Below are 13,402 nucleotides of genomic sequence, written 5' to 3'. Positions count from 1 at the left end.
ACATCCCCCGCCTGAACGTCCGAACGTTGTAGCGTTCTATACATATACACGCATGCATGCCTGTAGTTAGAGAGCGCGTCTACGGGCGCGTTCAAATGAATCGGCCGAATGTGAGGAACGTTCACGGACGGAATCGGGAGCTTCTCTCTCGGCGTTCGCGCGCGCGCACGCCACCCACTCGCGCGTACAGTGACATATCTACACTTTGGCATTTGAAATAGCAGAAAAAGAGAGAGAAAGAGAGACAGATGAACAGAGAGAGGATTCCAGAGAAAAAGAGCGACGGCTGAGGGAGGGGGAGAGGACGAGCGAGAGCATACAGCCCGCGAAGGCCACAAGTGGTTGAGTAGCCGATTGGTGGACGATCGTGCAAAACGCGGTCTTAGATGCGCACCCTTGCACGTGTGGATGTGGTGCGCCTTCACCTACACGCTCTCTCGCGCGCGCGCGCGTGCACAACGTTGCTGCGCACGCTCGACCGAGCGCAACCAAGCGATTACGGTGAAGCCGCGGGCTCGAAGAAGGAGAGGCTGGCCACGCTAAGAGGCGGAGCCACATTCGTATGGGCCATTGGCGACAGCACTGCACCGTGAGCAACCATGGTTTACGCCTCTTCACTGTGCCTTACCTGATATCTCTGCCCGGCACTCTGCTTGGCGCTAAATACTTGGCTCGCGAAACCGACGCGTGATAGCACGCGCGCGTGCACAAACTGTTGGCGCTCGCCGTTCGTTCTCGTTCTCTCTCTCTCTCTCTCTCTTTCTTCCTCTCCATCTTCTTCTCCGTCCGTCTCTCTCGATCTTCCTCCCTTTCCACGACATTAAATGACACACGCGATAATAAAAGCAGCGCGACGCAGGGTACCGTAACGATGTATTCGCGAGCGTATAAATGCTGTATCAACAGTGAGGAGCGGTGAAGCGCTTTCTGACCATTCGTTCGGTTGAATTAATTGCCGTCCCGCGAGACGCTTCGCGACGCGTCGAAGGTGATTCTAGCGAACTGAACTGAGCTACAGTCGGTGGCAGAAGGAGCGCAACCCTTGTGCCTCGATGAACTTCGGAGCGCGTTCGCTGTCCAATAGAATTTGCCTTTTGAAAGTTACTAAAAACCAAATTCTCCTATTGGCCACCGGATGTCTCGCGAAATTCATTGAAAAGAAAGTGTTACACTTTTCCGCCATCGATTTGATCAATGGCTCTTTTTCTAGCCCAGCAAACAAGATGACGTCAAATGACATTTTAATGACGTATTATTGAGGTTAGAGACGTCAATAATACGTCATTAAGACGTCATTTGACGTCACCTTGTTTGTTGGAAGGTTGCATTCCAAAACATTCTTTTTGAGGAAAATTTTACTCAATACCTATAGTTCACGTTACATATATTATAGAGTATCAAGCAAAATTTCCTAAAAAAAAAAAGGATGTTTTGGAACGCAACCCTAATGAGGGTAAAGAAACGCGCGTTATTTAATAGTTTATAATGTAGAGTTCATAACCTGGTGAATCCTCTTGAGATCGACGATTAAATTTCGCGTGTCTTGCGTAAATTGAGATGGAGGAAGAAACGACGCATTTCTCTTTACTAATCTCTGACTAAAATTAGACATTAATCAAATGAACTTGGTCAATTTTTTTAAACGTTCTTATACGCGATGATTATACGCCGTATTGCCAAGTATGCGGCGATTACATCGTTGCACGTCCTTTATTCGCCGTATATGTCAAATTTCTTTGTTTTAAACATTTCTTTGTGAAGAAGTCGGTACGGTGTGACGGCCCGTTCCTTTGAAATACGAATATTCTCTTTTTGCTCTTTAACGGCGGCGACAGCGACGGTGAGCGGCAAGCAGCAGTATAAGATGCTCCGCCCCTATACTCTATTATACTAGTTAAAGGAACGACGAGGAGAACTCTTGGGGAATGGGGGGCTTGTTACTTCTTTGGAAATCGTTCAGTGTCAACTTTCTATGTTCTCATTAAAATCGTGCCATTAGTAGAACCCAGAAAGAACGGCCACCTTATTCGTTATTTCTACAAATCTTTCTTTTCACGTGACAACCCCATCGATATATGATATATTATGACCTGTTTAGACGTGCAATAATAAATCAAGCAGCGCTAAAGCGAGAGATAACTTTAAATAGAGTGAACTAAAATTTGAGGAAAAATTTTCTTTCTCAAATATATCGTTGTTTAAATTTGTCTTCCCTGTAAAAACAATTATGTAATGTTATCTTTACTCTTCCATTATCCTAAGAGTCTGCTTCCGTTAGATAAGTAAATAATCAAACAGAACGTTACACGCGACGTTTACGACGCGCGACAGTCGGTTTGGAATCAGCGGGGCGAAAACGGAACGAATAAACATGCGAGATAAAGCGTCGTGCTTTCGTTAGACAATTTACACCTTAAACGAATTTTGCATCGATTCACAGTGTTGTGACATATTCGCCACATTTATCTCCATAATAATGCTGAAACGTAGGAGGGAATAGGCGCACCAAAGGGGCGTTCCGCTATGCAATCTCAAAATATAACTAATGCATTTCTGGCTGCCGCGCGTCGGCTGCTCTAACCCTTACTACGCTCCCCTTCCTCCCTCGTTCCCTACTGATTCCCCTCCCTCATCGCTACTGGCGGCTCTTGTATGCTAAAGCCGGATCTTCCTTTGGCCAAGCGAAAGAAAAGGAAATAGATTAAAAGTAACCGCGACTGCGCCAACATCGGGGCCGCACAAGCGTGAAGCTTGTGCGACACGACTTACCCGATGATAGCCGAAAATTCTCAGATGCCCAACTTCACCGTAGTATCCTTTGTAATCCTGCTTCATAGGACTATACTGTGAAATAAAAATATTTGACATTTATAACTATAATGACATAGAGAAATAATTACTATAAATTATATGGTAAAAAAACCATGTTTTTATTAAATTTTATTGTAATATTAGTGATAATAATCTTATATATATGTTACTACTATCATATTAGAACAACCAAAAAATACAATTTAGAACAAAAAATAATTATAATTTTAATTAGATCAACTATTTTTTTCTTCCAGTTTCATTTAATTGATTCTTATATGGAAGAAATACTAATGTTATGAGAAAGAAGCTTGTTATTAATTATCATATATGAAGCAGTATACAAGCATCAGTTATAAAATAAATGATAGTTGATATATGATAACAAAATATCTTACAAATATCCTAAAACGTGGCTCTATATGTAGTGATAAGTAATAAAATTTATTAAAATAGTAAAAAAATTAATGTGTGTAAGTTATTGTAAACATGCTTTATCATGTTAAGTTTATCAGTTTTACACTTACTTATTTATTTTCTCAGCATGATTAGAAGCTCCAATCTCAATTAGTAATACTTGTCTTAACTGAAAGTTCTCATAAACCAGAGGTTCCATTATTTGTTACAGTTTTTCATCACAAGTTCTCAACTAACCTAAGTAAATTTATTAATTATTCATATAATTTATTGAATTTAATATATATATATATATATATATATATATATATATATAGAGAGAGAGAGAGAGAGAGAGAGAATACGTTAAAAATAAATATTTACTGCATATTTCCTTGGCATGTGTTTTAAGTGCTTAAGAGTTAAATAAGCAATTATAGATAACATTGTCAAACATAATAATTAGCATACGTAATATTTGTAAAATCTCCTGCGTATGTTGTAGACGATGATTAAAAGTGTCAAAATTTCTTCGTTGCTCGCAGTTTTCGTGCAACAGTTTCGGAAGAGACATATGCCTTCGTGTTTTTCCATTTTGAACTTCGTATGCCGATAGTATGCGATAGATAACATATGAGAATTTGTTTTCTGGAACTAAAAATTTCTCTAATCAAAGTCCCTAAAGACAGTGGGTGCTTTCCAATTGCTTAACACATCTTGACACACACGTACACAAAACCAGTTTATTGGTCACATATTATCTAAAATACCTTGTAAGATAATATGCAACCAATAAACTGGTTTTATGTAACACAGTGTACGCAACTGGAAAGCACCCAATATGAATCCACCACAAGAAGCACCAGTATTGGCTGTATTCACCAGAAGTGATATTATTACTAGAAACACTATAATATATGTTACATATATTATAGCACTTCTAGAATTAGGGTTGCGTTCAGATTCCTCATCCGGGTGTATTCTATTACTAGAAGTGCTATAGTATATGTGACATATACTATAGTGTTTCTAGTAATAGAGTGCACCCAGATGAGGAATCTGAACGCACCCTATGGGTGCTTCCGAAATACCCAGAGTTGGGTCGAGTTGAGTTAGTTCCACTATAGTATATATAACGGATACTATAGTGGAACTAACTCAACTTGACCCAAACCTGGACATTTCGGAAGCACCCTATGATTGAAATATAATCTAGATTCTTGATAAGCCTAGAAGAATATACCAATCGGTTGTCACCATTAAGCTTCGATTTCTTCTGAAAGCGAGTACACACATTAGTGATTGCGTTCTGTAATACACAATGCGCGCATTTATCTATAGTTTATGTTACGTATACTGTAGAAAATGCGCGTATATACATATTGGGTGCGTTCAACGAATTCAGGCTGTGTTCCGATATTCATTGCCAGTACTGAAAATATATAGTTTATGTCACGTACACGGTAGATTTTCAGTACTGGCAGTGAATTTCGGAACACAGCTTCAATAATTGCACAACAGTTGAGCAATTCGTCGATGTAATTGGCTGCATTCAGCAGACTCAACAGTTGCACAATAGTTGAGTAATTTGTCAATGTAATTGGTCTAGATTTAGGGATCTAATAGCAAGAACCAATAATCGTTGATTGCTCACTGAGCGCTTTTTCTACTGAATGCGCCCATTGGTCTAGATTTAGGGATCTAACAGTAAGAACCAATAATCACTGATTACTTACTGAGCGCTTTTTCCGTTAAACGTCCATTATGGAACGCACTATTACTTGTTAAGTTAGGTTAGTTGGTTCACTTACTAGTTCAGGTTAGGTTTCTAAATAACGAAAATGTATATTACTGCGTATCGCGGTGAAAAATGTGCATTTTTTAAATAACATAGCTGTTAAGCGATAAACTATTGTGATTTTGGAATTAGATAAACTTTAATTCGACTAGAAATGACTGTGGACGGTGCAATTAATAATGAGCAAGTGATTTTCGTAACAGGAGGTTATGATCACACAATCAAAATCTGGCAACCACATACGGGTGTTTGCCAGCGTACAGCACAACATGCAGATTCTGTATCTTTTAATAATTATGCAAAATTTTACTATATTATTATTTTGTTATATTTGTATTATATATAATTTTCGTTAAATGTTGTATTTGATAAACATTACAATTATATAGATTGAACAATAAGCAAACGTTTATTATTAATAATTAGAAAACATTAATAATTTGTACATTTGTTGAAGATTGCATATTTTAAAAGTTAATCTATTGTGAAAAATTTCTTATAATATTTTCTGTAAATTTCCTTAATGAACTTTACAGCAAGTTAATGCATTAGACATTACACCTGATAAATATGTAGTTGCTGCTGCTGGATATCAGCATATACGGATGTATGACTTAGCTTCAAATAATCCCAATCCTGTTATTAATTATGATGGAGTATCAAAGAACATTACTGGCTTAGGTTTTCAGGTATATTATAATATTCTTTATTATCTATATTTAAAATTCTTCTCTGATTATACATGTGTTATTAAGCTGAGAGCATACTATATCCTGTACTATTATGTTCAAAACTATTAATATACATACAAACATTTCTTATAAATAGGAAGAAGGAAAATGGATGTATACTGGTGGGGAAGACTGTTCAGCAAGGATATGGGACATGAGGTAAGTCATTTATATGGATAAAAGATTTGCACTTTGGAGTTAAAATCATTACTGAATGATGTAATAGGTCCAGCAGTTTTCAATGCCAAAGAATATTTCAAGTTACTGCACCTGTGAACTGCGTATGTCTACATCCAAATCAGGCAGAATTGATTGTTGGGGATCAGAGCGGAGTGATACATTTATGGGATTTACGTTCAGATCATAATGAGCAATTGGTACATATTTTGTTTTATATTATAAAAATTTTATTTTTGTTTACAAAATCCACAAAAGCAAAATTTTAGTAGTGGTTCTTTCTCTTGTTTTTTGGAAACTTATATTTTATGATATAGTCCCCTACATATGCAAACATAAGAGAAAAATCCTTAAAAAAATCATGAAATTTCTTATTTTAGCTCATTATGTGCGTAAATATTTGTAGATTCCCGAGGCTGAATCTTCAATTCAAGATATCGCAATAGATCAGGATGGTACTTATATGGCAGCTGTGAACAACAAGGGACACTGCTATATCTGGACACTTACAGGAGGCATTGGGGAAGAACCCACAAGATTAAATCCTCGTCATAAACTTCTGGCTCATAAGCGTTATGCTCTTCGTTGCAAATTCAGTCCTGATTCTACGTAAGACATCCTTCTGTTGGTATTATAATTTTGTATGATCTTATGAGTTTTCCAAAAATGTTCTATACTAAAATCAATCCCTTAAGATTATTGGTAACTACGTCGGCCGATCAGACCGCCCGAGTGTGGAGAACAACGGACTTTTCCGAAGTACAAGTACTTCAACACGAGGCGAAGCGTTGGGTCTGGGATGCAGCATTTAGTGCAGATTCTCAATATATATTTACTGGTAAGCACAATACCTCTCAGTTCCGATAAGTTTTGCGTAATACAACTTCTATCGGGATTCATTTTTCACTTTTAAATAATCGCAAAAAGAATCAAGAAACTGTAAAGCAATTCAAATCTTACGGTACTTCTTAATTTAACTTTACTTAATTTTACTTCGTGTTGCCCACGTTTCATGCAGCGTCCTCGGACGGAGTCGCGAGGTTATGGAACGCATCTACAGGATCAATAGAACGGGAATATCAAGGACACCAGAAAGCCGTTACGGCTCTTGCTTTTCGCGACGAAATTGTTTCCGCAAGCTAAACAAAAACCAGATATATATATATATATATATATATATATATATATATATATATATATATATATATATGAGATACAAAACAGACATTTTTTAATTTTTAAAAATTCTTGAAAATTGAAAATTGTGTATTCACGATTCTGGTGTAAGAAAATTTTGTTACATATACATATATTTATATTTTCGTTTTTTTAATAATACTTTATGTATTACTTGTGAAATTGCGGAAACTCGAAAACGAACTAGCTTTGCTAAGACTATAAAGGAGAGAAATCTAAAATATCTTATATTGAAGAAATTTGACGGAAGATTCGCTTAACAATGTACAAAAAAACTCGATATAATAATAATTTAATAATCTATTAATTAAAATATCATTAAAATACTTGCGGAATTTTTTGCTTCATGTAAACACATTACAGCTCTTCCCGTTTATCCCTTCTTAACTTTATTTGGTTTATTAAACTCGCGGTCTTAAAATAGGTTTACACTTATTAAAGCATATATCACAAAGCAGCATACAACTACATATGTACGATAGACTCTTAATTATATGAATAAACAAATACCGAAAATAGCGTATCTTAATCAAAACGCGAAGCCGTCCATAACAATTCGAAATAATATCACTCTGCTTAACCCTAGTATGCACGCCCCTTTCTTTCATATATTCAATATGAAAATTCTTAGAGGCTGATAACCGAATTAAAAAAAGGAACACGTAAGTAAAAGTATGCCGCCACACGCGCGAGCGAGTCTAAAATAACACTATGCATACTAAGATTAAGAATGTGTGTTTAATAACTTTTCCCTTTTCTCTATTGATACTTTATGATAATTCTTGCAAATTTTTCACTAAGATAATTTAATTCTTTTTATCTTGATGCTTCACTAATTTAATCCTAGAATGCACAATTTGCAACCGATGTCTCGCTTCGTGATACTTATCATACTATTATATGAACTATACGAATACAATACATAAGACGATTTTACGCGAGAATAAGTACTTATATATTTTATATATTATTTCATGGTATAATAAATATTACAAAGTGACACACACCGGATGCGTTTCGAACTAAACTCTACCTCCAAAATTTAGCAAAACAAAATAGCATGTTTTTTCCATCTTTCTAACATCAAGACTTGAAATTGAAAAATGAATATAATCCAGATGGCTGATAAAATACGATCTTTAAGTTATTATTATATCTGAATAAAACTCTACTATAGCATAATTTAACGAAAAAGAATACTTGGTATTAACACAATCTGGCAATCGTATTCTATTTCATTATTTCTACTTACAGTAATTCTAACACATGAAAAATTGTTTCTCGTAAACATGTTCTTTTCGTATGAGACATTCACTACATTTTTCATTTTCTTAGGTAGAGACATTATTCGTACGAAGAACAATGCATATAAAATTTACAATTAAGATAGTCGTCAGATCGATCTTTCCAGATTGTTATGCATTCTAAGTTTAAAACAGTATAGAGAAAATCTAAATTTCATTTTATTGCATGTATTTTTAAATGAGAAAATCTAAATTTCATTTCATTGCATGTATTTTTAAATGGGTCGCTCTATAATTGGAATATTTTTATATTATTTTTGGCCTGCTGAGGGCACGAATACGAATGCAAGATTGCATCGAGATCGCTGCAAGAGTGCGCTGGACTTCACAGGTGAGGTAGCTTGTCCACTTCACCCATTTCTGTAATAGTTTCGTCGTCCAACGTATAGCTTAGCATAAACTTCAAGGACACGGGCTCCTAAAATTGCAATTAATGAAAAATGCAGTTTTCGCAAAAAATTTCATATTAATTTTGCTAATTTAAACTCGATATTGGACGGCTATTAATTTGTCTTTATAAAAATATACAAAGATACAAAAATATAAAAAGAACAATTATGTAATTACATTACCTTGAGAGGATTTGCAATCAGCATAATTTGCGTGATTGCAGAAGGTGGAAGGAACGGATTATGCGCCGGTAACTTTGTGCCAGAAGGTGCTTGCAGCCTGCACTTGCATTTCTACACATACATTTCAAAGTTTATATAAAGAAACTTATAGTATATATTAATTATATAACTTATATATAACTTACATATTAACTTATATATTAATAGCATAAGTTTTTTTAATCTTAAAATCCTAGATTGTCGTATTTAGATTTATCAGATGTTTAGATTTATAAACTGTAGATTGTACACTTACTTTAGGCACGACTGCTTGGAATTGATAATTACTAAGCGGCTTTGTGTTTTTGCTCATTGTAGTAATTACTACTACAGACACATCCGGTCTAGGGCTGTCTTGAGCAAAATGAAGCACTACAGTTATACCGTTTCTTTCCTCAATTACCGTCAGAGGTGGATTTGTACCTGTTAAATGTGATTGATCCTTTAAGTATAATGTTGAGTTCTTCAAATATAATATTGCAAGAAACAAGTTAAAAATTATTAGAGCAATGATTTGGCATATAAAATTAATATACTAATTTGACATGCAAATCAATGTAACAACCTGGTGTAATATCTTCAAGATTAACGTTGATATCCGTTAATGGTTTGATTTCGGGCTCGGCATCCGTTATCCTCGATGAACCATTACGCAATTGTGTTAGTTCCTGATGCTGTTGCTGTGATATTCTTGTGTCCGGTATTACCGCACTAGTATTACCATTTTTGTTACACGAATCAGTGATAACGTTGATTTTCGATGAATTTGAAGATGCCGAAATGTCCGAAGAGTTACCGTTTGTTTCACACTGTTTTGCACGTTCAATCTGTTCCGTTGTTACACGTTGCGACGCACTGTTAGAATCATGGGACCAATTTGGTTTCCAAACTGAGTCACCGATGGTGGTTTTCGTTATGTTACTATTAAATTTTCTGCAAAACAATTGTTTATACATACATACATAAACACAATGTACCTGTCTTTTACATATAAATAATTTGACTAGTTTGAAGGAATTTTCCTTTACGAGAAAAATTTGTCTCCAATAGGAGAATGTAATAATTAATCCGGGGATCTTTAATATTTTTTAAGTTATAAAATTCATTGTAATTTTCATATTACTTAAGATATAACTTAATTATAAATTACAAATAGATTAAATTAATAGTTTTATAGGAAATAAAAGTTTTAAGGCGCAAACAAATAACAGAAAATATGCTTACCCTTGCGACGAGCGCGCACTCGACAAGCTTTGTTTGAGTAAAGTCTCCCCCAATTCGTTCAATTCCTCCAGTGCTTTCGCCTTACTATCTATTTTCTCTCCCTCGGTATTGGTAACTTCGTCTATATCCAAATTTTGTCATTTCAGAAAATAATGCATATCCAAAGCACTCAATGAATAAAAACAACGAACAAATAGGCAGAAAGAGAAAACAAGAAATTTATAAAAATAATTTTAACTTAGATATTAAAAAATTTAAGATGTTTACGTTAAATCATCGGTTATAATCTATGCTTACTTTTTTTGTTAACGGGCGAAATACTGATCGGTTGCATAATATTATTCGGCATTAACAGATTCGCGTCAGACTTGACTGATTTCTCTAAGACGCTAAAGATGTCCCCCAGTACGTCCATGTCCGATCGGTGATCCGTCGAGGTCGCGCTTGGTGTACTCAAGGTACTCTCGCAGGGAACATTTTCGGTAGGGGACGATAGATCTAAGAGTGATGGTCCATTGTTGAGAGCGTTCGCTTTAGAAGGCTCCTTAGTAGACTGTCCGAGGACGATGACTGACGTGTACTTCTCGAAAACTTGACTCAGCTCGTCGCTCGCAGCAAGCACGTCACCTGAATGGAAACTCTCCATTGCTCAAATTGCTCTTTTTGATTAATTGACTTATATAAAGCTGTATAAGTGTGGGTCAATTACGTGTGATATATTATTGTACAAATCAGTTAATATACAAGATAGGATAAAGTACCGAGCATTTCAACATTGCCTTGAGTCTCACTGGCGAGTCTCAATAACATAGGTTTTAGTCGTTCGCATGCTTGATGCAGCTCCTTCATTAACTCGAGATCCTCCGCGCTAGTCTCATTCTCATTATATGAATCCAACATTTCTGAAAGCAGCTTCACATTGTTGTGTATCGACTCTAATTCCATGTGTCTTCGTGAGCTCAACTGCAATCTTTCCTCGTCCTAAAACAATATATAATCCATAACTTTAATATATAATCCATAACGATAACTGGGATCTAAGAAGAAATTCAGGATTTGGAAATAATTGAAGCTAGAAAATCTTTAATTAAGATTCCAACACATAACTGGAATCTAAGAAAAAATATAGGATTTGGAAATAATTGAAGCTAGAAAATCTTTAATTAAGATTTCAATCCTTAATCGCTATTGGAATATTTATATTAAACTGGGATTTAAGGTCTCTCACTTCTAATATTCTTCTGGGATTTAGATATCTACCTCTTTTACCATAACCTTGATCAATCGATTTGCAGTTTGCAGATCGTAAGGATCCTTGCTGTGCAGCAACTTGCGCAAGTGTCTCGACATTTCTTCATTTTCGAATATACTTTTTTTTATCTTAGACGATTTTTTCTCCTCACTGTTAGCCATTATGAATGCTGCATCCTCCTGCAATTTATTTTTTTTCTCAGTATTTGACATGACATAGTAATTGCATCAGAATTTAAGCAAAACAATAGCAACTAGAAATATAATAAACAAAGCCAACCTCGACCACTCCTTGTTTCTTTAGCATCTCATAAGCTTCCTTAATTTTTAATTCACGTGGATATTCTCTGATCCAAGCATAAAGAAGTTGTAGGACCTTCTGTCGTACACTAGCTGTAGTACGACCACCTAAGTATTTTGGTGAGACCAATTTTATCATCTCATTTAGGAAACGGAATTTACCAACTTCAGCGTGAAATAATGGACCGCATCTTTTCATACAAGTATCTAGTAACTGAAGATAAATACATGTATCAGTTATTTAGAAATTATAAGTTTAAAACATCTTAACTAAGGTATCCTCAAGGTATTGTATATGATTCGTGTCACTTTAAAGAAATTTAAAGGAATTAAAAATGTCTTTATTAAAGTTGGATCTTAATAGATGCTTTTTTCTTAGTATATATAATTTTTATATTATTATTATATATGCTTTTTTATTAGTATATAATTATTAGTTTATTAGTATATAATTATTTTTATTAGTATATAATTTAAAATTTTGATCTCTACGCTAATAAAATTTTAAATATTTAGATATCAGGATATATAAAGAAGTTCATTGATAGACTATATACATATATATGTATGTGTGTATATATGTGTGTGTGTGTACACACATAAGCCCACCATCGTTTCAACAATATGAAATAGTATTACACAATAGTGCTCTACAAAATATCTGATAATAACATACTGAAAGAGCTTGCAAGGCTTCTGATTCATCAAGTGACTGAATATATGTCGCCAACAGTTTGGTACCTATTTGAATACCTTCAGCTTCTTTGGTAATTAATACACAGAAAGCTTCAATAGCTGCTACATCTGGCTTCTGATTTTGTGGATTTGTTGCTCTTTCTATAACAATGTAATATCACAATATATAGGTTCACTAAGAAAAAGGCTGTTTGAACCACCAATGTTACTCTAGTCATACTCACGTATAAGAGCTTCTAAGCTGGTAATCACCACATCCATTTTAAAATCGTGATTGTTTATCACTGCATGTAATTTTCGTCGAGACCTATACAGGCTAAAATGAAGCCCGCGACATTTTGTGTCAGATTCCGCACTTTTCTGTAAAATCACATGAGAGCGTGTTATCGGTCATTATAAGCCGAAATGTTAAGATCGTTCTAATGTTACACTTGCAACAATAAGCTGCTGTAGTTAATTTATAAGCTACTGTCTGCTAGCGGATCTAACAACTAATATGAGAGTTCAGTCTATCGTCGTTTTATATTGTTTCCAATTTATTATTTACTTGCTTTACGTTGTCCCTTAGCGTAAAACAGCTGTTCCTGTCGATGGAGCCATCTTGCCCTACCTACGATGGTGATCCATACCAAACAACGTAATGACGTCTACGCAGAGGACGCGATAAAACTTGAAAATAACACTGATTAATGCGACAACTAATTAGTTCCTCTTTTTTTTCCATCAATAATCTCCACTACTGTCTCTTCTATGCCCTTTATTCTTAATTCTTGTTTATTAACAAAAGTGCTCTATTAACAAAAGTGCCTCTAATGCCCGTATTTATATGGTCTGTTCTTTTCAGCTGCACTGCTCTCTCTCTCTCTCTCTCTCTCTCTCTCTCTCTCTCTCTCTCTCTCTCTCTCT

The 13,402-nt window shown here is 35.2% G+C and overlaps 2 protein-coding genes across 3 annotated transcripts; one reads left to right on the top strand and one right to left on the bottom strand.

Annotated features, from left to right (window-relative positions):
- The first annotated feature begins 5,007 nt into the window (after positions 1-5,007).
- On the top strand, positions 5,008-7,436 carry LOC116843868 (target of rapamycin complex subunit lst8). Its single transcript, XM_032814722.1, has 7 exons — positions 5,008-5,285; positions 5,542-5,694; positions 5,834-5,895; positions 5,963-6,113; positions 6,320-6,522; positions 6,609-6,751; positions 6,932-7,436. Exons 1-7 carry the CDS (start codon positions 5,160-5,162, stop codon positions 7,054-7,056), a joined length of 963 nt encoding a protein of 320 aa, XP_032670613.1. The 5' UTR covers positions 5,008-5,159; the 3' UTR covers positions 7,057-7,436.
- A 40-nt stretch (positions 7,437-7,476) lies between these two features.
- LOC116843866 (ADP-ribosylation factor-binding protein GGA3) lies at positions 7,477-13,338 on the bottom strand. Of its 2 annotated transcripts, none has more exons than XM_032814720.1 (12): positions 13,044-13,338; positions 12,721-12,856; positions 12,477-12,637; positions 11,781-12,014; positions 11,510-11,680; positions 11,011-11,230; positions 10,547-10,876; positions 10,250-10,370; positions 9,591-9,958; positions 9,282-9,448; positions 8,987-9,097; positions 7,477-8,832 (listed from the first exon to the last, which is right to left on the bottom strand). In XM_032814720.1, exons 2-12 carry the CDS (start codon positions 12,755-12,757, stop codon positions 8,740-8,742), a joined length of 2,013 nt encoding a protein of 670 aa, XP_032670611.1. In that variant the 5' UTR covers positions 12,758-12,856; positions 13,044-13,338; the 3' UTR covers positions 7,477-8,739. The 2 variants fall into 2 exon arrangements, with proteins under 2 accessions (XP_032670611.1, XP_032670612.1); XM_032814721.1 differs by having other exon boundaries at positions 13,048-13,338.
- Between the last annotated feature and the right edge of the window lie 64 nt (positions 13,339-13,402).

Source organism: Odontomachus brunneus, unplaced genomic scaffold, assembly GCF_010583005.1.
Source record: "Odontomachus brunneus isolate Ranch 3 - 2012 unplaced genomic scaffold, Obru_v1 Obru_scaffold_036, whole genome shotgun sequence".
NCBI lineage: Eukaryota > Metazoa > Arthropoda > Insecta > Hymenoptera > Formicidae > Odontomachus > Odontomachus brunneus.
The sequence above is the reverse complement of the archived record's forward strand: the minus strand, read 5'-3'. Positions and strand labels throughout refer to the sequence as shown.